Raw genomic sequence first — 26,883 nt, 5'->3', positions numbered from 1 at the left:
TGTGGCTGCCCTGCACCACTGGAGATTCGCCATCCGCAGTCCAGGGGAGCTCCAAAAAAGGTACCGGGGTGGGAGGGATAATTTACAATCGCTGCATAGGCCGCCCCATATAACTAGGCCGTGCCCCATAAACGGGTTTGTAAAACCCATGTAAAGGCTGCGGCCTTTATATGGGGAAATACGGTAACCTTCTTGATACTTAAAGCAAAGTAGTAATTGCATCTTTGTTTCATATATCACCATGGCCTGGGTCCTTACCAGTCTATATTCTCACATCCCCCAAGCTTCACCCAGTCTCTCTCTCGTATACCATCCTCCAGCCATCACCTAACCTTTCTCTTTCTAATAACAACCCAAACCCTCCAAAGCTACCAGTCTCTCTTTTTTCTTTCATAATCTCTTACCAAACCTCCATCCAGTTTCTCTCAGCATAGAAGCCAACTTTCAAAATGTTTGGGGGTGCTAAACCCAATGGAAAGTATCTCTTCCTGAACACAGTCAAGAGTTTGGTCAAAATTGGAGGTGCTTTAGCATCCACAAAGCTGACTCCTATGTCTCTCAGCCCCCACCCCCAGACTTCACCTAGTCTCTTTCTCTTTCATACAAATACCTCCCCCCCCCCAAGCCTTCACCTAGTTTTCTCTCTCTCATATCTCCCCTCAGCCTTCACCCAGTGTCGCATATATCCCACCACCCAACCTTCACCCAGTCTCTTTCATATACCCCCTCAGCCTTTACCCAGCATAAAATCCAAGATGCCAGGGTACAATTTCTAGAAACAATGGCAACCTGATTCCCAGGATTTGTTGAGACCTGGCTTACAGTAATTTATCATTTATTTCGTTTGGGACAACATTTCCTCATCAATATTGGTATGTCTAAATATATGCTTATATTTTTTATTAATGTTGTATCTCGCTTAGTAAAACTAAATAAGTGATTCATCAAACTAAAATAAAACTTGAAACTTGATTTAGGCCCCACAAAAATTGAGATAGGTCTAGGGTGGTAGGTGCCATTATGAGGCATTTCAGCAGATGTCTCTTAAATTTGTGGAACAGTTCCTAAATTTAAAATAAATTGTCAGAGCCTGGATTAAACACAAGAGCTTCAACTTGAACCATCATCTACTACAGTGCAGACATGATCTGAGGGGCTTTATGTTGTCATATCTCTTTCCATAGAAGAAATGGTGCAACTTTATTTTTAAGCAAATGCAAACAGTTAAGTATGAAATAAATAATGGAAGGATTGCAATAAAGCCAATGGAAAAGTAATGCCTTATCTGATCTTTCCATTAGATCAAACAGATCAATCCACAACTTGCGGGTTAAGCCTCCCACTAGCAGATGAAGATAAAATGAACTAACTTTGAGCTCAGTCATATAAAACGGTGCGCAGCTGCTCCAATTTACTATTTTTATAATAAAGTACTGAACATATAGTGCAGAATAACTTCTTCCTCTATGAAAAGTCTTGAGAAATAACAGAGAAACAAATTTTTCATAAACTGGAAACAGAAGAACTGGAAATATGACCCTACATAGAGAAGTCTCGATGAAGAGCTATAACAATTTTGTTTGAACAGAAAGAGGGTGGGTCTCTGGATTGATCTGTTGGGACTAAAGGAAAGAAAATGATCAGATCAGACATAATTTTTCCTTTCTTAGCATCCCTCAGATCAGTCTAGATGTGACAAAGATATTCAACTCTGAAATGCTTCTGGATCCAGTGGGAATTTCCAGCAAAAAGAAAAGAGATGCTGTACTAAAAGATGACAGATGGACACAACACCAGACCCTGCAAAGTTAAGACCTCAGTCATAACTTTATTAATGTTGTATCTCGCTTAGTAAAACTAAATAAGCGATTCATCAAACTAAAATAAAACTTGAAACTTGATTTAGGCCCCACAAAAATTGAGATAGGCCTAGGGTGGTAGGGTGCAATTATGAGGCATTTCAGCAGATGTCTCTTAAATCTGTGGAACAGTTCCTAAATCTACTATAATAAAACGCTAAACGCGCATGCGCACTCTTACCTGCGTATTCCCTGATCTGTATGTCAGTGGCAGGTAAGAGTACGCATGTGCGCTTAGGGTTCTATTCTAGGAAATACGACCGTCGGCAGGTAACACGCTGCGACTCCCCCTCCCTCCCCCCGGCGCTGACCCTACCCGGCACACCCGAAACCCCCGTTGACCCTCCCAGCCGAACCTCCCACCGCGAGACAAACACAAACCTCCCGGCTCCAGCAGCTTGCGAGGCACAGTAAACATGCTGCTTTTCCTCCTAGTGCTCTGATTTCCTCTGCCGTGTCCCTGATGACATCATCAGAGACACAGCAGAGGAAATTAGGGCAGTAGAAGGCTGCTGGAGCTGGGAGGTTTGTCGGCCGTCTAGCGGTGGGAGGGTCGGATGGGAGGGTCAGTGGGGTCGGCTGCATGGCTGCGGTAGTGGCGGGGGGCGGGGGTAAATGGAAACAAGTTAAGACCTCCTTCTGTACCTTCCCTCAAACTAAAGAGCCAATATGTGGCTCTGGGAGTGGAAGATGTCAAAAAAGCCCAAGAACAGGATACAAAGCACAAAAATGTCAAAGTTGCTGAACTAATAATCACTAGGAAGCGAAGGGTTGTGATAGTGATTTCTGTCTGAGAGATACAGAGGCACCCATCTGTCAACCAGACATGCTGTTAGCTTGGAGTCAAGATTTGAGACATTACAGAAAGCTTGTCTAGACATTTCAAGATTACTGATAATTATGCTACATTGCTCACCTATGTTGACACAAATGATACTGGAATACTGCTAGTCATTCCAAAGAACATATCAAAAATGACTTCATGGCTCTGGTAGAGAGACTGAAGCAGAGAAATGTGCAGATGGTGTTCTCAAAGATCCTTCCTGTCGAGGGAAAAGGCCAAATCAGAGATGATTGCTTCTTGAAGTATAAAAGCATGGTTGCATCGATAGTCTCATGAAAATCGTTTTAGCTTCCTATACCACAGGATGGTTTTTTTTTATGAGCTATTGAGCACAGATAATGTCTATCTATCAAAGAGGAGATGCAGTGACTTCTACTGCAGACCAGATACACCAATGAAGAACTTTAAACTAAATTCACCGGGGAAAGGTGAACAAAGTCTCTAGGTACCTAAAATTAATCGGGCAAGCAAAACACTACATACCTTTACAGAAATAGATTTTTTTAAAAAGCAATATCTGGAGAGCTTTCTATTTATTTACATAACTTTGTTGTTAGGTGCCATCGACTTGTGTTTGAGTCCTAGTGACTTGATGAATTACAAATCTAACAAGAAATTGGCTTTGTGCTAGTCTGATAAGATCCTCTAACTTCACCCCATGGTTGTTTTCAACATGTCCAGCCGTTTGATTGCTTAAGAACTTAATATAACTTAAGAACATAAAAGTTGCCATATTGGTACAAACCAAAAGGTCCATCCAGCCCAGTGTCTTGTTTCTAACAGTGGCTAACTCACATCCTAAATACCAGGCAAGATCCCAAAGTGTAAAAGATTTTATGCCGCTTATCCAGGAATAAGCAGTACATTTCTCTAAGTCAATCTAAATAATAGCTTATACACTTTTCTTTTATGAAGTCCCCAAAACTTTTTTAAACACTGCTGATCTGCTTTCACTACATTTTCTGGCAACAAATTCCAGAGTTTAAGCATACTAAGTGCTTGCTTAAAATCTAGTACTTAGTAACTTTATTGCATGTCACCGAGATCTAGTATTTTTGGAAAAGAGTAAACAATTCGCATCCACCCCTTCCCCTCCACTCAGTATGTTATAGACCTCTATCATCTCTCTCCTAAGCTTGCTCTTCTCCAGGCTGAAGAGCCCTAGCCACTTTAGTCTTTCCTTATCGTAGCACCAATTTGTGTCGTCCTTCTCTCTACCTTGGTCTAATTCCACTATGGGGCTCATTTTCAAAGTACTTACTGTAGACTTACAAAGTTATATAGTAACCTATGGAATTTTGTAAGTCTAAGTGCTTTGAAAATACATCTCTATTATCTTTAAGATGCGGGGACCAGAATTATATACAGTATTTTAGATGCAGCATAACCATAGAGCGATACAAGGGCATTGTAACGTTGTCATCTTTGTTTTCCATTCCTTTTCTGATAATTCCTCACATAGGATTACGGTGAAACTCATTTGCACAACATCGATTGCCGTTTTCAAAATGGACAATTTAGTTGCACCACAACAACCCACAGGATTTTAATGGCAGTTTTAGAGCATCCAGCCCACAGAGAGAAAAAATAGTTTTTATTGTAAACTAAACTAAACCTTAAGTTTGTATACCGCATCATCTCCATAAAGATAGAGCTTGGCACGATACACAGGTAATTCAATAAATGAGGGAAGGACATAATAAGAAATTCGAGGTTAGAAGAGGATAGCTAGCTTTACATTTTATATAGAGAGCTTTACGTTTTGGAGAAAAGCCAGGTTTTCAAATGCTATCAGAATAATTGGAATGAGCCTAGGTTCCGCAGCGGGGCAGGGAAGTTATTCCAAAGCTCAGTGAATTTGAAGAAAAGGGATTTCCCTAATTTACCTGCATGCATGACGCCTTTTAATGAGGGGAAAGATAGTTTGAGTATGTGGGCGGATCTGATCGTGTCGGGTCTCGAAGAATTCCAGGATAGTGGGATTAGGGGACAAAGAATGCCATGTAGGATCTTGAAAATTAGGCAGGTACATTTAAAGTGAATCCTAGAAATCACCGGAAGCCAGTGAAGTTTTGACAGAAGCAGGGAAACATGATCGAATTTGCCCTTTGCGAAGATCAACCTAGCCGCAGTGTTCTGGATCCACTTAAGTCTTTGAAGATTTTACGTGTTAGGAAATTGTGCGTTGACAATTGATTCACACTTCTAACCCATGCTTATTTACATTAGCCCCAATTGAAAACAGGTGAACAGCATGGATATGTTTGAGAATGCCACATACAAGCTGTATCATGAAGTGGTCTTGTTTGGGTTATTTGGGGACGATTCAGCTGCACAAATTGTTTTATTGATTTTTACATTGCACTTTGCTTTGAGTTTCATTTTTTTTGAAAGGTGGAGCATCAAATGAAAAATGTTTATCTTCCAAACCTTCACATGCTCATGGGATCACCTATGTTTAATGCAGTTATAAGTATCTGGGCTATATAAAAGCTACAAATACTTTAGATGAATTTGAAGGTGTCAATTTTCAGTCAGACCTTTTTACTTAAGTACCTACACTATATCTGAAGAAATCTATGAGATTGTCTAAAGCAATAGAAATTGATATAGTCTATTTACCACCTCACCCAACTTGTGGATCCAAGTGGTTTACAAAATTTACAAAAACAAAGAAGAGGAACTACAATATTTTGATAGGACAAGAATAGCATTCAAGAAAAGCATGCAAAGCCATCTGAGCTGACTGATAAGAGGGAGAGAATTCCAGAAGTGAGGAGCAGCAATGTAAAAGGCAGAATGCCTGGTGGACAAGCTGGGTAAGTTTTGGACCTGGGAGAACTAAGCAATAGTCATTAATTGAGCAGACAGGCTGAAGAGTGAGGAATGGTAAGAATAGCTAAATACGGTGGCAGAACCAACCTGAGAACTTTGAAAGTAAGGGTAAACAATTTTAAAAATTATTCACTGTTCTATGGGGAGTCAGAGGTATTTTTGGAGTGAAGGTGAAACACGATTGAATCTTTGTGCATGGCATAGAAGCCGAATGACAGTATTCTGAAGAGACTGAAGGCGCCAGTATCAATTTCATAAATGAGAAAAAGATGCTTAATTTATGTTACAATCCTTGCACAGCACGCCTAATTCTGCAGGATTCATTTGTACACAAAAACATACTTTAAAGTATTCTAAGTGGCAATTCAATTAAGCTTCCTTCAAAGAAAATTGCAGGGGAATGAGATTCAAAGCAACAAAATTGTTTTCACTAAAGTAACAGTATTTACAATATAATTTAAAGGAAATCAAAAGAATTGAGTTTTATAAGTGGTTTAAAAACTATCTTTATACTGAAAAGTTGCTTTGAAAACAAAATACTAAAGATTTTCCATGTGTATGCATTTATAACTTCAGGATCTCATATGCTCAATTTTGTATTTATAGCCTAACCTCCGCTACCAGGTACCTCTTCTCCAACACAGCCACAGGGAACAATTCCTTTTATTTGCCAGTTCTGGCACTGCCAGATGACATCAGCAGGGCCACAATGGGCTTTTGCTGAGAAAACTATGCTTGTATAATATTGTGGCCCTGCAGATGTCATCTAGAAGTGCCAGAACCAGTCAATAAAAGGAACTGCACTCTACAGCATATGACTGTAGACGCATGCCACTCCAGAGCACAAAAGTACAAGGGCTGCAGAGTTTTGTAGAAGATATTATATTATTCACCTGGTACTTTTCTGTTATTCTTCTTGTGAATGGGGAAACATAAAATTATTTCATATTTATATACCACTTATAGTGGTTTACATTCAGGTACTCAGGCATTTGGCCCTATCTGTCCTGGGGGGCTCACACTCTATCTAATGTACCTGGGGCAATGGGGGATTAAGTGACTTGCCCAGCATCACAAGGAGCAGCATGGGATTTGAACCAACCTCAGGGTGCTGAAGCTGTAGCTCTAACCACTGCACCACACACTCCTCTTTTCACACTCTAACTAGAACAAAGGACAAATATGTTATAGTTATCCAAGGCTTGGAGCAGGACTTTCAGCTGAAACAGGAGCACCTACTAGCTCCTCCCACAGAACTGCTCCTCATCCACCTATGGCTTCTCCGAATAGACCAAAGATTATCTGGAGATCCAATTGTCCCTGAGATGAGTGCCACTACTGGTAATATTCCTAGCCCTCCTGATGCTTCCTGAGTTTTGATTCCCATAGTTCCGGGGTAGGAAATTCCAGTCCTCAAGAGCCACAGGCAGGTCAGATTTTCCGGAAATCCACAATAAATATGCATGAGATAGATTTTCATCTCAAGGAGGCAGTGCATGCAAATCCATCTCGTACATATTCATTGTGGATATCCTGAAAACCTGACCTGCTTAAGGCTCTCGAGACCGGAATTGCCTACCCCTGCCATAGCTGTTTCTTTTCCAGTTTTAGATACTGTCATGGTAAGGAAAATGCCAATACAGTATATTTTTGACAGACGTCTAGAAAATAGTGTCTAATATAGAGATGGTAATTAAGAGTTCATCAGGTGTACATCTTTTCCCAAGGCTTTGTAGTGAAATTTGGTAATACAAAGAGAGGTCTACCCTATTAGTATCATTTCTAAAAGAACAAAGTTTTAAGAATCAAGAACTTAAGTTTAAAAAATGTATTAGTGGGCAAAAAAAAAAAAAAAATCCAGATGCTTCTTTTTATTTCTGATTTCCATGAAATGTATTATTCATTAGCAAGGAAATCAGGTTGTTGTCATAGATCCTGTTCAGCTTGACAAGTTCTTACAAGATAAGGTATCATGATTCTGTACTCTCTTTCCTTTTTAGGAAACAACACACATTGGAAACAAGATCTCTAAGGCTTCACATCATTTCCTCAAATAGCAAAAAAGGAGGTGGATTCCCTACATGGAAAATTGTCACAGTAAAACAAAAAGTAAGGAAGGTCCAAAGTCAAGCAATATTCAAATAGAATCCTAGCAGTAAAATATCTGATTTATTGATGTGTGCAAAAAGGAAACTGAAGTTAAACACAAGGTAGACAACATAGAACTGTTCCAGGAGTAATATCTGGTTGCTATTTTGTAATCAAATCTTTGCTGCCTCTATCTTTCAAAAGATCACATAGTGAATGTTTTGCACCAAACTGAAAAACAGCTATTTTGAGGGTGCTCTGGGGAGGATTCATACTAACATAGTAAATGACGGCAGATAAAGACCTGAACGGTCCATCCAGTTATACTCATTAAAAAAATACATGATTAGAGATGCCCACCCCAGCCCATCCTAACCAAATCACCATATATGGAACAGAGAGACCGGCCTTAGTTCTTTAATTTACATCTTTCATTTTCTAATTATAGATCCTCTATTTTTATCCCACGGTTTTTTGAATTCCATCACTGTTTTCCTCTCCACCACTTCCCTCAGGAGGGCATTCTAGGCATCTACCACCCTCTCCCTGAAGAATTTCTTAACATTGCTCCTAAGTCTTATTCCCTGTAACCTCAAATTATGCCGTCTAGTTTTACCATTTTGCTTTTCTGGAAAAGATTTGATTCTATATTAATGTCTTAAGTATTTAAACGTCTGGATACATATTTAGGTCTTCCAGTCTCTTCTCATACTTCTTTTGGTTCAAACCTCTTACCATTTTCATCGCCTTCCTCTGGACAGCTTCAAGTCTTTTTATATCCTTGACCAAATACAGCCTCCAAAACTGACAACAATACTCCAAGTGCGGCCTCACCAATGACCTATACAGGGGCAGTCCTGATGTAAGAGGGGAGGGACTGAAAACATTATGTAAAGAGACTTCATACAAGCTGTCTGGCAACCACAGATGCATAACTTACTTGTCCAGGAATAGAGTGGGATTGTACAAGAAACTCACATCATGTACTTATGTTATGGACTTTTGGGGAATGTTTTTGGCCAATGACTGTAATTCTCCATTTCTAAAGGCCTTGTGCCCTTATTGTCAGGGTTCTTGCAGTAATAAATTTTGCTGCACAATACCATATCCAATTTATTTCTGTGATATCGGCAGTCTTTCCTTCTTACTGACCCCAGCATATGTAATCTGGAGATCAACCAATTGATCTGGCTACCGATTCAGCATCTCTTTGCTGATATTCTTAAGGCTGTTCTGCTACCTTCTTTTCTGGTACTCTTTGGCTGCTGAGGTCTTTCTCTTCTTACACTCCTGGCCAGACCTCCTTTCCTATTTCTTTTTCTGCTTCATCTGTTTTAAGATGCAACTATTCAAGTTCTTTTCTTTGATCTGTCCAATTAGAGATTTTAAACGTTAATCAGTTGCCTTTTACTGCTTCTTTTAATATCTTTGCTTTTGCTTCTATTTTTAGTGTATTCTTTGAATACAGTATATCCTTTACATTCACATAAAAGTGGTAAACACATTATCACTTTTGTTACGGGTGGGTAGCAGCTTGTGGATAGGATGGAGCTATTTATGGGGAGAGGGCGTAGGTTTTGAATATAGAACAGTTTGCAAGATGGCACTCTAACGTTTTCATAAATTTCTGTGGATTATCTTCTGCTGCCTTGGGTCCATGAGCTGGATCAGCCTATTCCTGAACTAGTGATTTACCACCTCAGGTGTCTGAATGTCATTACAATTATGTTTAGCTCCAGCAAGTAAACTAATGGTGGGCAACTGTTTTTGTCCAGGGACATGTACAGCCAATACATATTTTTATTTTGCTCTCCTACCGCACTTGGTATAAATTTTATGCAATAAGACCACCATTTGCAGATACCCAGCAAAACTTGGGAGAGATAAGCTTATCTCCCCCCTCTGAAATAAGCAGCAGTTCACCTCTGCAGGCATCTTTGCTTCTATTATACAGTAAGAGAATGTTTTTGACTCCTATATTGCATGTGTTTAAATGTATTATATAAAACGTGCTGCTTTCCTGGCACTATTTGTAGTGGTAATTGAAATGCTCCAATCTCCAGGAAAACTCTCTCTTGTTCTGGCACACTTCACATGTATATTTGCAGCTGACAGATGGAGTTATTTATGTAAACCCCACACCACAGATGAATAAATATTAGTCACTGTCAAAAAGTAACATAGTTCTTTACCCTAGTCACCCTGATATAGGAAGTGAGAGGGACTGCCAGTGCTTTCTCTTTTGTATGGTTAATAGTATTTAGTCCACACTCACCAGCTGTTTTCTAATGCACTGCCATATGAGCAATGCCTACTCTATCTAATCCCACTCACCTTGAGCTGCTATTGAAAAGTTAAATCCAAGATGATAATTTCAAAAGGGGTTGAGAAATGCTTATGCATCCATCCATTCATCTGTCTATGAGATGGACCCCCTCCTCCCACCATTCTTGCTGTGAAAAATTTACACTTACCCCATTATAGAGAAACAGCTTTTAGAAAGGATACCCAACTCAGTAAATCAACATATGGCCATCCATTCCTAAAGGATCTGCCGACACACAGCCTGCTGTAAAGTAATAAGAAGTGGATGAACAAGGCTGGCTATGACCAGCATGATCTTTAAGTGTTCAGACTGTCAACAAGGCAAATCAAGGGACATGGACATCATTGTGGCAGCATAGGAACATCCATGTTATGAAATGGCCACATATTAGTGCAGTGGTTAGAACAGCCAGCTGAGATCCAGGGCAGATAACCAGAGGACTCTGGTTCAAATCCCACTGTATCATTCTATATATTTCTCAGCTCTTTTTTATTTTAAAATCATGAGTTCTTTATTTGTAGACAAGGCCTTATTGCCTTATTAAAGGTCAAGAGGGTGACAGGCTTAAAAGGAAGGAAGGAGTGGCATAGTGGTTAGAGCTACAGCCTCAGCACCCTGAGGTTGTAGGTTCAAATCCCATGCTGCTCCCTGTGACCCTGGGTAAGTACTTGTGATCATGCTGTTCCTTGTAACCCTAGGTAAGTCCAGGTACATTAGATTGTGAGCCCACAAAGACAAATAGGGAAAATGCTTGAGTATCTGATTGCAAACCGATTACTGTGTTTCCCCCAAAATAAGACACTGTCATATTAATTTTGGGCCCAAAAAAGGCACTAGGTCTTATTTTCTGGGATATCTTATTTTTATCATGTGCAATGATCATCTCTCAATTCCTCTCCTCCACCCCAATTCTTCCTATTTCCTTTCTCTCCCCCACATGTGCATCATCCCTCCTCTCTCACCCATTCCCTTGTACAGTATCTTTCTAACCCTCCCTCCCATCTCTTGTGCAGCAGAAGCCTTGCAGTTTCTATTCCTCCCTCCCATCCCTTGCAGCTTCTATCCCTCCCTCCCATCCCTTGTGCAGCAGAACCCTTGCAGCTTCTATCCCTCCCTCCTAACTCTTGTGCAGCAGAACCATTGCAGCTTCTAAACCTTCCTTCCTCCCTCACATCCCCCAGTGTAGCATCTTTCTATCCCCCCCCCCCATCCTGGCTGACCCATCTTTCCCTCCCAACCGAACTGTGAGACTGAAATAAATACCTTATAACAAACCGGCAGCATTGGCCTTCTATCTTCCGGGCGTTCCTCTGCCTCGTTGCTGATGATGTCATCAGCAACACGGCAGAGAAACGCTCGGCCGACAGAAAGCTGCGATGCAGCCTGTCTAGATTGCTGCTGACGCTGACGGTTTGTTATAAGAACATAAGCAGTGCCTCTGCTGGGTCATGCCCAGCAGTCCACTCATGCGGCAGCCCATCAGGACCTGTATAGTAATCCTCTATCTATCCCCTTTTCCATCAGGAAATTGTCTAATCCCTTCTTGAACCCCAATACAGTATTCTGTCCTATCACACCCTCCGGAAGCACAATCCAGGTGTCCACCACCCTCTGAACTTCCTAGCACTAGTTCTGAATCTGTCCCCTCTTAACTTTTCCGAATGCCCTCTCATTCTTGTAGTTTTTGAAAATTTGAAGAATCTGTCCCTCTCCACTTTCTCTATGCCCTTCATGATCTTGTAAGTTTCTATCATGTCCCCTCTAAGTCTCCTCTTTTCCAGGGAAAAGAGCCCCAGTTTCTCTAATCTTTCAGCATATGAAAGGTTTTCCATACCTTTTATCAATCGTGTCGCTCTTTTCTGGACCCTCTCGAGTATCGCCATATCCTTCTTAAGGTACGGTGACCAATATTGGGTGCAGTACTCCAGATGTGGGCGCACCATCGCCCGATACAACGGCAGGATAACTTCTTTCGTTCTGGCTGTAATACCTTTCTTGATAATACCTAGCATTCTATTCGCTTTCTTAGAGGCCACTGCGCCGACGGCTTCATTGTCTTGTCCACTGGTTCGGATGGGAGGGAGAGATGGGTCGGGGGGGAAGCGCTGCTGCTGGCAACTAGGGCTTATTTTCGGGGGTAGGGCTTATATTGAAACCTACCCCGAAAATCATTCTAGGGCTAATTTTCGGGTAAGGTCTTATTTTCGGGGAAACACGGTATATAACTTTAGGCAGTACAAAAATATCTTAAATAAAATTTGAAAAAAGACTAAATATGAGCAGAAGCAGTTTTATTAAGCCCCTCGTATTGAAAAGCCCCATAATGCGCTATCTTCAGAGGGAAAAGCATGAGACAAGCTGTTTAAAGTAGCAGATGTGAAAATAACAATACTGGGAAAGAAGAGGAATAGAATAAGAAAGGGGTATGGGAAAAAAAAAAATGTTTTGCCTAGTTCATTTCAAAAGTGTCTCAATGTCCAGACCACTGAGCTTATAAGTCACTCTCTCTACCTTAAAGCATAATCTCAGAAAAGTGGGTTCTATAAATTTAAAGGTCTAACATCGCTTCACTGTCAGACAACCACAACAAAGAATATATAAGAGAGTAAGGAAACCCTTAAATCAGCATATTTATGGTTAAATATTGACTTTAAGGTATATTTTCTAAAAGCTGTTCAAGGAATCTGTAATGAAATCTATGTATTACCTTTCTTTCATCTGCACTCACATTGTCAAGGTAATGGCTTTTAACAAATGCTGCTGACAAGTCCTGAAGATGTGCTGAGTGAGGATCTGCTAAGGGGAAGCAAATCTCCATTGAAATCTCTTACCTGCTAGCATTCAAACTTGGGAAAAGGTAAAACTTGGGCTTCAGTAGGTCATTTCATTGTCCTTCTCTTTTAATTTTTTACTTCAGTACACTGCTTTTACAGCAAAGTCAGTTTAGGCACTAGTGTAGCCTTTAGAATCTTGTTAGGGTTTTTATATAAAAAGTGTTTTAGTCCTTACTTTGATAATATCTTTTCCAGTAGATAGGAGAATCATTCTAGACAAGAATGTCATGCAGCACAAATCTGGCATGAATCCACATTAAAACATCCTGAGGAGTCCATCTGGAGCAATTTTGAGGTGTTTTGCAGTAAAAAGAGGCTTTTAAAATCAAATCTAAAAATCCAAGATGGCTGCCATGGCAGCGTTTTAGTGCCAAACAAAATGGCCTAAGTGTGCTAAATAAAAGCACAGAAAATTATACAAAGGGGTTTTGGAGGTGGGGGACCCAAACACTAGCCCAAAAAAACCTCTAAAACTTCAATTTGTAGACCACCCCAATGTCTTCCATAGGCTACAATAGCCTGTACTTACTATTATGCTGGTGCTGTGCCTGCCTCAGCTCAAAATGCAGAGGGTCAATGGAGAGGAAAGCAGCCTCAGACAAGCATGATATTCTACTCCAAATGCTTAGTTTTGGGGGGCTTCCAGTCAGCCCCTGAATGAGCCCAAGACCCCAGACACTCACAGTTCCTCACACGTCTTCAAGGGATGGGGGAGAGATACAGCCAGCACACACTAAAGCCCTTAGGACAGTGGTCTCAAACTCGCGGCCCACCAGGTAGTATTTTGAGGCCCTCGGTATGTTTATCATAATCACAAAAGTAAAATAAAAAGTTTCTTGATCATGTGTCTCTTTAGCTATAAATTACAATATTATTATTAAGACTTAGCCAAAAGGAAAGATTTATAAACTATAAAGAATTTTACCTCATGCAAAATTGTAATTTCTTTAATAAGACATTAACTATTTTTTCTGAGGCCCTCCAAGTAACTACAAATCCAAAATGTGGCCCTGCAAAGGGTCTGAGTTTGAGACCACTGCCTTAGGACTAATACGAGGCCACACAGCCTGTGCTCAAACTCCAGTAAAAACCAGGAGTGAGCCATTCTCCCAGTAGAACAGTACCCAAGCCATCAAAGTGTTAGGGCATGTAGGCCAGGCAGGTTCCCTGTAAAAGGGTTGTCCTCCCAACTACAGACTTCTGACCAAAGAGTCTGTCTTCTCCCAGGCAGAGCTGCCTCACTCAAACTGGCAACCTCTGGAGCACCACCAGCCTCAGTTCAGATGACCTCAGTTCAGAAGACCTGAAAATAAAAAATCTAAATCAGAGCAGATCAGAAAGACACCTTCCAACTCGCTTATAGAAGGAAAAATTGAAAGAGCTAGGGCACAGCCCAGAGATGCAGGAGGCATAGCTAAGAAAAATAAATAAATAAATAATAAAAAAAGGGTAGATGATGGCTTCTATAAACTTGTGAATAAAGGAAAATAACCCACTGGTTCAAGACACATACAGTATGCCTTTTGCACTAGAATTGTTTATTAATATATAGCAGAAGCTCAGCGAGACACTGCATAAGAGTCTGTGTGAATCTGGCAGTAAGATAATGGTTTTATATGAACATAAGATTTGCCGCTGCTGGGTCAGACCAGTGGTCCATCCTGCCCAGGAGTCCGCTCACGCGGCGGCCCTTAGGTCAAAGACCAGTGCCCTAACTGAGTCTAGCCTTACTTGCCTACATTCTGGTTCAGCAGGAACTTGTCTAACTTTGTCTTGAATCCCTGGAGGGTGTTTTCCCCTATAACAGCCTCCGGAAGAGCGTTCCAGATTTCTACCACTGTCTGGGTGAAGAAGAACTTCCTTACGTTTGTACGGAATCTATCCCCTTTCAAATTTAGAGAGTACCCTCTCGTTCTCTCTACCTTGGAAAGGGTGAACAACCTGTCTTTATCTACTAAGTCTATTCCCTTCATTATCTTGAACGTTTCAAACATGTCCCCTCTCAGTCTCCTCTTTTCAAGGGAGAAGAGGCCAAGTTTCTCTAATCTCTCACTGTACAGCAATTCCTCCAGCCCCTTAACCATTTTAGTCATTCTTCTCTGGACCCTTTTGAGTAGTATTATGTCCTTCATGTACGGCGGCCAGTGTTGGACATAACATTAGAGATTGTGAGGGTCTATCACTTATAAAATCTGATGTTCTGTTTTATAGTTAAGAAAATACAGGCAGTCCCTGGGTTAAGAACGTCCAACTAACATCGAATTGGTACTTACAAACTGGGGTCCTGCTTCTCCCCCTTCCTGTCCTAACATAACCCGCTTCCTCCCTTCTATGTCCCAACGCACCCCTCGCCAGCCTTCCCTCCCTCTGTACTGTGTCCCAAATTTGTGCATTCCTCCCGCGGGCATTTACCTCGTCTGGCCGGCTCCATCCTCCCAGCCGCACTTCTCTTCATAAAGCCGCAAACAGTGGCTCCTGCCTGCTGATGACCCGGAAGCCTTCCCTCTGGTCTGACCCAGTAAGGCTATTATTATGTTTCTGGGTCAGCTGCTGGCCGTGTGTAGGAACCGCAGTCACAGATTTGTGAATAGAAGTGCATCTGGGAGGAAGGAGCCGATTAGAATAGCAGAATAGGGATGGGGGCAGGCAGGGGTAGCAGTCTGCCCCGGGTGCAGAAAGCATTGTGAATTTCTTTGGCAGTGGCAGCGTTCACAATTCACTACTCTGCTTGATCCTGTCAGGAGAAAAGGGAGGGCAGGGGAGAGGGAGAAAAATGCCACACCGGATTTGGGAGAGAAAGAGAGGGAGGGATAATAAAGACCAGGGATGGGAGAGGAGTGGAAAGGAAAGGAAAGAGATGCCAGACCAGGGGGAAGGAAGGAAGGAAAGATGAGATACCAGACCAGGGGGAGGGGGAGATGCCAGACCAGGGGGAAGGGAAGGAGACAGAGATGCTAAACTAGGGGGAAGGAGGGAGAGAGGGAAAGGTAGGCAAGAAAATGCCAGATCACGGAGGAGGGATAAATAGAAGGGAAGGAAAGGAGATAGATGCCAGGGTATGAGGGGATGGAAAGGAAGGTAAACATAAAAGGTATTAATGATTTAGACATTCAAATACTTAAAAGGTATTAACGTAGAACAAAATCTTCTTCAGAGAAAGGAAAATGGTAAAACCAAAGGACATAATTTGAGGTTAAAGGGTGGTAGACTCAAGAGCAATGTAAGGAAATTCTTCTTTACGGAGAGGGTGGTGGATGCCTGGAATGTGCTCCCGAAGGAGGTGGTGGAGAGGAAAACAGTGACGGAGTTCAAAAAAAGTCTGGGATGAACACAGAGGATCTAGAATTGTCATCTTAAAGTAGGGGCACTGGATCATTTGTTGTTTTATTGTCCTTCGATACTCAATTTTTGGAAATCGAAATGGGGACAAATTAATATGATACTGGAAACATTGATTCCATTGTCCTATGATGTGGTCATATGTGGGACATTGCTGAAAGTTAAAAATCCATTAGACAGGTATAAAAGCAGACTTCTTATAATTATGACAGGGATTGCCATGCAAATGATCACCAGGAATTGGAAAAACTGGGACAGGCTAAACTTTTCCTTTTGGTGGGAAACTTTGTGTCAATGTTACAGATATGAAAAAATGAATACGGAAATATTGGGACATAATAAAATATTTAAAGCAACATGGGGTCCATTAATGGAATTTGTTAAATCTGATTAATTGTATAAGCCTTCAGTTCCTACTTGATTTTCACACACATCCAGGGAGGGTGGGAAATATATTTAATGTACTTTAATATACTTTCTAGGATTTTCTGGGTACCTGTAACCTAAACTGACCACCATCTGAAACAGGATGCTAGGTTTGAAAACTTTGGTCTGACAACATGTCTAATCTTATACAGTGGTACCTTGGATTACGAGCATAATCCGTTCCAGGAGCATGCTCGTAATCCAAAATGTTCGTTTATCAAAGCGAGTTTCCCCATAGAAAATAATGGAAACTCCGCCCGAACAACTTAAACTTACCCCCCCCCCCCCCACCCGTCTAGCACCGGCACTGGCACGCAGGCACAAATCGTGTGCCTAAAAGATCTTCCGGCTTCCGCCTGCCTGCCTTGAGCATGCATCTGCGCATGCTCAAGGACTTCTAATTCTCCCTCTCGCCGAGAATTAGAAGTCCTTGAGCATGCGCAGATGCATGCTCAAGGCAGGCAGGCAGAAGCCGGAAGATCTTCTAGGCACACGATCTGTGCCTGCGTGCCGGTGCTAGACGGAGGGGGGGGAGGGTGCCGGTTGGAGCGAGGGTGCCTTTGCCAGTGGGGGGGAGGGAGCGATGCCGGTTATCGGGAGGGGGTGCTCGCAAATCAAGTCAACACTCGGTTTGCGAGTCAAAAGTTTGCTGAGTGTTTTGCTCGTCTTGCAAAACACTCGCAAACCAAGGTTTGACTGTATTCAAATCCACTGAGACTCCTTTTGACCTTGGCAGTCATTTACTGTGGCCTTCCACTGCCTCAGGTATGAACTTAGGCTGTGAGTCCTCTAGGGACAGGGATTTAAATGTATCTAAAGGCATGACTAACTCCAAAAACAGCATCCTTAAAGGTAATCTTAAAATATAAATACATTTAAAAAAAAATAATCAGAATGGTACAGCCAGTTGCTTTCATTCCATTGTTAATAAGGAACTAGTTATAGATTTTTGTCCAATTTTGACTGGATGGCTGGCATTTTATTTGGTGAATAAATGACCCTGAAAGCATTGGGTTTTTCCTAGTTAATTAATTTCTTCATCTTATTCTTAATATTTATACAGGTAGCTTCAATTGTAGACTGCACAAAAATATGTAGAATCAGGCTCACATTCATAAAACGTATTCTATTCATTTCAAATAAAAGCAGGTTTCCTAATGACATTGAAAAACCCTTGACAGCAACAGCTCAGATTTAAAGATTCGGAATACAAATCATACCTTCTCGCTCTCTCTCTCTCCCACTTTCAAATCACAAGATCTACAGAGGCTCATAGCTAAGTAGCTTTTTTACTAGCTTCTTTCTTACTGTAAAGTAATATCAAGCTAAAGAAAAAAATGCAATTGGAAAATATAGTTTTAGCTATCATTAATCCGCATCAAAGGAATATAATGCTGCATATTGTGTGCTTTTCAAATTAGTCTCTATTATGCGTTCCACAACAGAAGTTGAAAAATCTCTTTGACAAACTAGTCCCTTATTAAAAATCAAAGGAAAGTGCTTTAGTACCATCTGTGCAACATTAGTGCCTTCACTGAAGAATGATTATTTTCCACATTAAAAAGTATTCAGCTCAGGCAGAGGAAAGAGGCAGCTATTCAAAACACTCATTGGCAGCTATTATACCAAAAAAAAAAAAAGTCATAACACACATGCAAAAACTATGCATACATTTAAGATTACGTTTAATATATTTCCACCCCATAACACAAATTATTGATCTCTTTCTATTCCCTTCTCTACATATTAGAGACACAATATGATGACCACTACATAAAATGCTAACAATCTGACCACTATGTGTACCAAAACTTTTATTACAGGACATGGTTATGGAATAATCTACAGAAAAATCAGTAACGAGGGACAGTATTTGTATTGCAAACTGTATGTATCTGCATGCCAAAAAATTTCAAGGATGACATCTATCTCTTACAATGTTAATCATTCAGTGCACTGGAGGAAAAGTCAGGGAACCACCACTGGCTCCCAGATGCATAGTGGAGAATATTTTTAAAAATCTATATTCAAAATGTCTTTCAATCAAATTCCTATTTCAAGTATATTCATTTGAATTAAAGTTCTAGAAATGGTATGGTTTAAAGCAGGGGTGCCCAAATGGTCGATCGCGATCGACCAGTAGATCGCAAAGGCAACGCGAGTCGATCACGTTGCCTTTGTGATCTTTTTCTCCCTGCTGCTTCCCCAAGCCAGGCCTGGCGTATACAAGCGCTGGACTTACAAAACTTCACCTCCGACATCAATTCTGATGTCGGAGAGGAAGTTCTGGGCCTGTCAATCGCTTCCTGGCTGGCCTGGAACTTCCTCCCCGACATTAGAATTGACGTCGGAAGTGAAGTCGTGTGGGCCCGGTGCTTGTACGCACCAGGCCTGGCTCAGGGAAGCTGCAGGGAGAAATTGCGTTGGTAGCTTGGGGGTAGGGAAAGAATCGGGGAAGTGGAGAAATCGGCACGATGGCTTGGGGGCAGGGGGAGAGAGAAAGAAAGGCAGAAATAAAGAAGGGGGCCAGGGGTAGAGAGAAAGAAAGGCAGAAAGAAAGAAATATTGGCTTTACAGAAGAAGGAAGTGCAACCAGAAACTCATGAAATCACCAGACATAAAGGTAGGAAAATTGATTTTTTTCAATTTAGTGATCAAAATGTGTCCATTTTGAGAATTTATATCTGCTGTCTATATTTTGCACTATGGCCTTTTACTAAACCGCATTAGCGCTTTTTAGCGCAAGGAGCCTATAAGCATCGAAAACAGTGTAAGGCATTCAGCGCAGCTTCCTGTGCTAAAAACGGCTATCGCGGTTTAGTAAAAGGGGAGGGGGTATATTTGTCTATTTTTGTATAGTTGTTCCTGAGGTGACATAGCATATTTTAAAGTCATCTGCCTTGACCTCTGATAAAACCCTCGAACACAAATGATAATTAACATTTTCTCTGTGTACAGTGTGCTTTGTGTTTTTTAAAATTTTATTGTTGGTAGATCATTTTGACAAAAAAGTGTGGGTACCCCTGATTTAAAGAGTTACACAGAGTGACTTGAGCAACCACAGGCTGGGTACCAAATAAAGTAGAATCTGTTAATGATAATGGTAATAGCTACATATAGTATTAAACTGAATTTTGCAGTGAATTTTTTGTTTTCTTAATGAACAGAGTTTAACTCCGGTCCTTAAGGGCCGGGATCCAGTCGGGTTTTCAGGATTTCCCCCAATATGAATGAGATCTATTTGCATGCGCTGCTTTCAATGCATATTCCTGAAAACCCAATGGATTCTGGCCCTCGAGGACCGGAGTTGCCCACCCCTGGTCTAACCTCTCACAGGCAAATCTTTTTAGGCTTGCCTTCAGTTGCAGATAACTGCATTTAATCTCAAGTATATAATTACTTTAATTACGGTGGGTAATTAGTAAGAGCTTGTGGAATCTTTGACAATGGGATGTAAAATACTGGCAATAAGAGTAATTGATAGTAATATCTTTCAAAATTAGCTGTCAAAATGCTTCAGCAGATTTTTCTCAGGGCTAGATGCACTAATAGGATCGGTAAGACAGTTTGGTTCTGCACCAATCCAATTTTTTGGCCGATTCAGAAAGCGCTATTGATGCACTAAAAGGTTTGCATGCAAATTATTCATGCAGGTGTTCCTTGTAATCCCCAAATCTGCTGTCCAACTGACTGCAGTGAGAGCGACTCTCACACATGCACAGAGCGGGCAGGGGAAGCCCAAACAGCTAAGAGACAGGGGAAGCCCTGAAAGCAGGTTCCTGCCACTCAGCCATTCAGGCAGGAAACCTTTTTTTCCTCTTTATTTTTCTAATGGGTGCAGATGCTGTGAGTGTGTAACATGCACAATATCTGCTCCATTAAAAAAAAAGAGAAAAAAAAAGTCCCCCCCACCCCACTGCTGATGGCCCTCCCTCCCCAATGAATGCAGCACCGGGAATATCCCCTCACCCCCAGTGAAAACAGCAGGAGGAATGCCCACTTCCTCCTGCCATGCCAAACCCCCTCGCCAATAAAAGAAAATTGGCAGGAGGAATGCCCACTTCCTACTGCCACTGAAGACTCACTCCCGTGCCATGCACCCTCCCATGCCACCCCAAACATCCCCTACCCTTCCCCTCATAAAAAAGTCAGAAGAGATGCCCACTCCTTCCTGCCACCAGAGGTCCCCTGCACCGGGGCCTTAGGCGTCTGAGTCAATCAGAGCTTTAGGCCCCTCCTCATGCATCACATGATGCATCGGGGAGGAAAAGGCCCACCATTTTAGAGTGTTGACCCTACGAGCAAGATGGACTGATCTTCTGTCCTGCTCCAACACTTCTAAGAAGGTACGGGGGGTGGCAAGAGGGAGTGGGTATCCCTCCTGCCTTTTTTTCAGGTGGAGGGAGGGGGAGAGAGCATTGGCACATGGGTGGGCCTTTGGTGGCAGGAAGGAGTGGGCATCCCTCCTGCCGTTTTTCACTAGGGTGAGGAGGGGTGTCTTCCCAGTGCCATATTCATTGGTTTGCCGGGGAAGGCCATCATCGGCGGTGGTGGGGGGACTTTTTCTTTTTTTTTCCTAATGGAGCAGACATTGTGCATGTATAACTAGTGTGACCATATGGCTCCAGAAAAAAGGGGACGGATTGAGACATCCGGGTTTTACTTCCATTGAAAGCAATGGAAGTAAGGAGAACAGATTGAGACATCTTGGTTGCTTTCAATGGAAGTAAAACCCGGATGTCTCAATCCGTCCCCTTTTTTCTGGAGCCATATGGTCACACTATGTATAACCAGTCGCATTTTTGGATCGCTAAAAGTGATCACTAAGTGCATCGGGAAGCCATAGGGATGGGGTGGGGCGGGGCTATAGGCGTCCAAGTCAATTAGGCCTTAGGCACCTCCCACCTGTCTGTTTAAAAGCCCGGCATTTAAACAGACAGGCCCAAAGTAGGAGCCTGAAAGCAGGCTTCCAGTTTTCAACATTTAAAAAAGGTTCAGGGTTGGGGGGGCATCCAGTGGCAGGAGGGAGTGGGCATCCCTCCTACCATTTTGGCAGGGTTCAGGGGGGCAGTGGCTCCAGGGGGGCCTGGCGCAGAGATGCTGTGCATGGCAGGAGGGATTGGGCATCCTTCCTACCATTTCTTTGGGTCTGGAGTGGAATGGTGGCTGTGAAGGGGGGTATTCTTTTTTTTAAATGGGACAGATTGTGCATGTGTAATACACACACACACACATCTGTGCTCTAACAGCTGTGATAGGAAGCTGATTCCCCTGTCACTGCTGTCAAGGCTCTGCGCATGTGTCAATCGCTCACTGAGTGACTGATCAATTGCGTTTGATGGAAATGATTTGCTTCTCTGTGCAAATCATTTGCATGCAAATTTGATAGCACATTGATCGCTGCTGGAGAATAGGCCAAAATGATTATTCCTTATCATTCTTCTCGCTCCCTTCGTTCTATATCTCAAGATCTATTATCAGTCCCTTCTTTAAAAATAGTAGGCACAAGAAGAAACAAAATGTTCTCCGTTTTAGCACCTCAAACTTGGAATTCCTTGCCCCTCTACATAAGAAAAGAAAAAGACCTTAATTCCTTTAAAAAATCTTTGAAAACTTTTTTATTTAAAGACGCTTTTACTATTTAATAATTTAAAATTCTGTTTAAAAATTTTTTGTTTTTCAAGCTCAAATTTTTAATTCTCTAAATTTATTTTTGCCCCTTCCCTATGTGTTTACCTTTACTGTTTCTTCCATCTTAGATCGAGAATATTGTAACTGTTCCCTTTTTTCCCTAATGTACCTAGTTAGTGATGTAACCCCTTAAGTTCTAACATTGTATGTCATAAATTTTTGCCTTTCAAAAATTTGTTAAGAAGTTTTGTTTTTAATACTGTTTGTTATCATAAATGATATTTTAAATTGTACATCGCTTAGAAAGTGTTATAGGCGATTCATCAAATAAAATTGAACTTGAACTTGAAAAAAATTGAACTTGCCAGAAAATCGGTATCGAGTCAGTATCTTTAGGGCATCTAGCCCTAAGAGTCAAAACAATGGTGCTAACTTTTTTTGAAATCAGAGGGATTATTCATTATGAATTTGTACCAATTGGACAAAGAGTTAACCAAGTTTACTATTTGGAAGTGCTGAAAAGGCTGCGTGAAAAAAAGTTAAGACAAAAACAACCTGAACTTTTTGCCAACAATTCATGGCTCTTGCATCACGACAATGCACCAGCTCACACGGCACTGTCTATGAGGGAGTTTTTAGCGAGTAAACAAATAGCTGTATTGAAACACCCTCCCTACTCACCTATCTGGCCCCCAGTGACTTTTTTCTTTATACGAAGATAAAGGAAATATTGAAAGGAAGACATTTTGATGACATTCAGGACATCAAGTGTAATATGACGACAGCTCTAACGGCCATGCCATAAAGAGCTCCACAATTGCTTTGAAGGGTAGACTAAGCGCTAACGTTGGTGCATAGCTTCTCAAGGGGAATACTTCAAAGGTGACTCTAGTGATATTCAGCAATGAGATATATAGCATTTTGTCAGACCTCGTATGTACCAAAAAGGTTAACAGCAGCTTGCAAAATAAATCCCTCTCGTTTTTATCTTGTTTCTAAAGCCCTTAAGAGCTCAATTAAACATCCTGCCTAACAAAGCACATCTCTTCTTTTCCAGAAGCTGCCAAATTTTCATGCAGCAAGAAATTCTCTACAATGGAAGTACTCCATGGCCTACCTGTGATGCTTTTGCTCTTTTCAAGCAGGTTCTGTAGCTTGCTACAAAGCTGAATCATATTGTCCAGTTGTTTATTAATCTGTACATCTTTAACCCAAGCAGGTGTGTGACACACTGGACATTCGCTGCCAATATTTCTGCCCACACATGTTCTGGAAAAATAAAAATTTACAACTGTTTGAAATGACAAACTCACATTTTACCCATATAAAAACACTAAATTTCACAGAAGAAAGCTAATATAAATTGATCCACTAAAATAGACAAATGTGAATGTTTGCTATTTTTTCTGAATCTCATATTTCAAAGTTCAAAGTCCTACAACCAAATATCTCTGTGATGTTTTAGATGTTGAACTGTGTATGAAGGCAAATGTTATTTTACACATAATATTGAGACTGGGATTCAAACATCCACTCCGGACATACCAAATTCTGGTGGTAATTTACAAAAATTTCTGCCAAAAGCAGTCTTGTGTAAAATACAGTAGGACTCTCGGTTAACCGGAACTCAAGCAACCAGAACTCTCAAGCAACCAGCAAAAACAAAACAAAAACAAAGAAATACTGTAATACTTTAAATAAAAATAAAATCAATTTCTGGCAGAAATTTAATTGTAAACTTGGCACACCACAACTGAGTACGCCTACGCTTTATCTACCACATGTCCGATAGTTTGGGTGGAATAGTTTATGATATCGCATAGTATACTCTCGAGCAACCAGAAACTACATTTATCCGGCATCTATCAATCCCCATGGGTGTTGGTTAACAGTCTACTGTACTTACAAGAACGTGCATATTTCCCGGCACACAAAAGGAGCAGCCACTTTAATGTGGAAAAAAATAAGTAGCACATACCCAGCAGTTTCCATATAAGTATCCAAACTACTACATGGAATCAACTGTTTTACAATTTCCTTGTGTAAGCGACACTGCTTCCACATGTAGGTATCCAATTGTACTAGGTAGCTAATGAAGTAGTGAGGTTATGATAATTGCTTTTCTTCATTTTAGAGGTGCAAATAAACAACAGGAAATTAAGAACATAACATTTTGCTTGTATACCGCAGGACCGTGAAGCTCTATACAGTTTACAAAAGAAAAGGATATGATAATTGAATAGGATAGCTTAGTTTCCTTTACACTTGGTAAACAAGATATGTTTTCAAATGCTTCCTGAAATCTCAAGTAAAGCCCCAGCCAAAACAAGCCCTTTTTAAAATTCTACAAGTGGCTTTGATCTGCTGTAAAACCAGACAGGGAAATTTTTCTCCTTCTATGTGTACCATATTTCCCCGCATATAGGCCGCCCCAGTGTATAGGCCGCAAAAAATGCCTATACATGTTTTAAAACTGGTAGATAAGCCACCTCATTGTATTAGCCGTGGCTTATCTACCAGTAACTGGGGCAGTCTAAAACTGGGACAGCCTAAAAATCATCCCCCCCCCCCCTTACCTCCCTCGCTGGAATTGCTGCTCTTCAAATCGCGGCGGTGCAGGGCAGGAGAGATCTTTTCAATCTCCAGTCCCGCTTCCGTGGTGCCTTTGCCATCAGTTCTCACGGGACTCGCAAATCTTGCGAGAACTGACGGCAAAGGCATGCAGGAAGCAGCGCGGGGACGGGCTGGAGATTGAAAATATCTCTCCTGTCCTGCACCGCTGCAATTTGAGGAGCAGCAAGTCCAGCGAGGGAGGTAAGGGGGGGAATGATTTTTAAACATTGTATTGGCTGCCCCAGCTTTCAAAACCCCTATATAGGCCACAGGTATTCCCTTTCTAAAATGAAGAAAGCACAAGTAGATTTCATCCTACATAATGAGGTGTAGCATTCTCAAATCATTACTTGCACCTGTATTCAATTTATATTCTAGGATGCAGATCTCAGAAGTGGGACCTCTACAAAGGCAACAGCTCCTCCTTCTTCTTCAACTGTGAGTGTGTCCAGGGAGGCCAATGATCTGGCTCCAAGTCTTCCTCAGCGTTGAAGCTTAGTATTATGACAACTTTGTTTGAGAGAAGACTAGTATTTGGAGGGCCCTGGGGATCCCATTTAAACTCTGGGACAATATCTTTGGCTGAAGTTGTTAGATCCATACCAAAATGGAGAGTTCCTTGTCAAGGAGATTGGATTGACAGTTTGTTTGTTTTTGCAACAGGCCCAAAATAAGGGGCATGAAGAAAAAGCACAGTTATTTACCGTAACAGGTGTTATCCAGGGACAGCAGGCAGATATTCTTGACTGATGGGTGACGGCACCGACGGAGCCCCGGTACGGACAATTTTAGAGTGATTGCACTCTAAGAACTTGGAAAGTTCTGGTAGTGCCGCACCGCACACGCGTGATTTGCCTTCCCGCCCGACAGAGGCGCGCGGTCCCCAGTTATGATAAGCCAGCTAAGAAGCCAACCCGGGGAGGTGGGAGGGACGCAAGAATATCTGCCTGCTGTCCCTGGATAACACCTGTTACGGTAAGTAACTGTGCTTTATCCCAGGACAAGCAGGCAGCATATTCTTGACTGATGGGTGACCTCCAAGCTAACAAAAAGAGGGATGGAGGGAAGGTTGGCCATTAGGAAAACAAATTTTGCAAAACAGATTGGCTGAAGTGTCCATCCCGTCTGGAGAATGCATCCAGACAATAATGAGATGTAAAAGTATGAACTGAGGACCAAGTAGCAGCCTTGCAGATTTCCTCAATAGGAGTGGAACGGAGGAAAGCTACAGATGCTGCCATTGCTCGGACTCTATGGGCTGTGACAGAACCTTCCAGTGTCAGTCCGGTCTGAGCATAACAGAATGAAATGCACGCTGCCAGCCAACTAGACAACGTACGTTTAGAAACAGGACGTCCCAATTTTATTCAGATCAAAGGACAGAAAGAGTTGGGGAACTGATCTGTGGGGTTTCGTACGCTCTAGATAGTAAGCTAGAGCCCTCTTATAATCCAAAGTATGTAGAGCCTGTTCCCCAGAATGAGAATGAGGTTTCGGAAAGAAGACAGGCAGAACAATGGATTGGTTGAGATGGAATTCAGAGACAACCTTAGGGAGAAACTTTGGATGTGTACGCAGAACCACCTTGTCATGATGAAAAACCGTAAAAGGTGGATCTGCAACTAGTGCATGTAGCTCACTGACCCTCCTGGCAGAGGTAAGAGCAATAAGGAAAAGAACCTTCCAAGTGAGAAACTTGAAAGGAGTGGTAGCCAAAGGTTCAAATGGAGGCTTCATTAAGGCGGAAAGAACCACATTGAGATCCCAGACAACAGGAGGGGCTTTAAGAGGTGGTTTCACATTGAAAAGACCCCGCATGAACCTGGACACCAGGGGATGAGCTGAGAGAAGTTTTCCATGGACCGGCTCATGAAAAGCAGCAATGGCACTGAGGTGGACTCTGATGGAAGTAGACTTAAGGCCAGAGTCAGACAAAGAAAGTAGATAATCCAACAAAGTCTCCACAGCAAGGGAAGTGGGATCATGTTGATGAAGAAGACACCAGGAAGAAAATCGTGTCCACTTCTGATGGTAACATTGCAGAGTGGCTGGTTTCCTGGAAGCATCTAGAATGGAACGAACAGGCTG

At 41.7% G+C, this 26,883-nt stretch overlaps 1 protein-coding gene across 2 annotated transcripts in view; it reads right to left on the bottom strand.

Moving 5' to 3' along the window:
• Nucleotides 1-26,883, bottom strand: part of BARD1 (BRCA1 associated RING domain 1) — a 132,016-nt gene that overhangs the window by 82,991 nt on the left and 22,142 nt on the right. The window contains exons 1-2 of one of the 2 annotated variants that reach the window (XM_033947001.1): nucleotides 23,300-23,425; nucleotides 2,776-2,902 (exon numbers count right to left, since the gene is read on the bottom strand). Coding sequence is in view for 1 of the 2 variants with exons in the window: in XM_033947000.1 (XP_033802891.1) it covers nucleotides 23,300-23,451 (152 nt within the window). In the remaining variant the exon portion in view is untranslated. Of the gene's footprint in view, nucleotides 1-2,775; nucleotides 2,903-23,299; nucleotides 23,452-26,883 lie in introns of those variants that run through there. The other variant, XM_033947000.1, reaches the window with a different exon arrangement.

The sequence above is a fragment of the Geotrypetes seraphini genome, chromosome 5 (assembly GCF_902459505.1).
Source record: "Geotrypetes seraphini chromosome 5, aGeoSer1.1, whole genome shotgun sequence".
In the NCBI taxonomy this organism is placed as follows: domain Eukaryota; kingdom Metazoa; phylum Chordata; class Amphibia; order Gymnophiona; family Dermophiidae; genus Geotrypetes; species Geotrypetes seraphini.
This window is presented reverse-complemented; position numbering and strand designations above follow the sequence as displayed.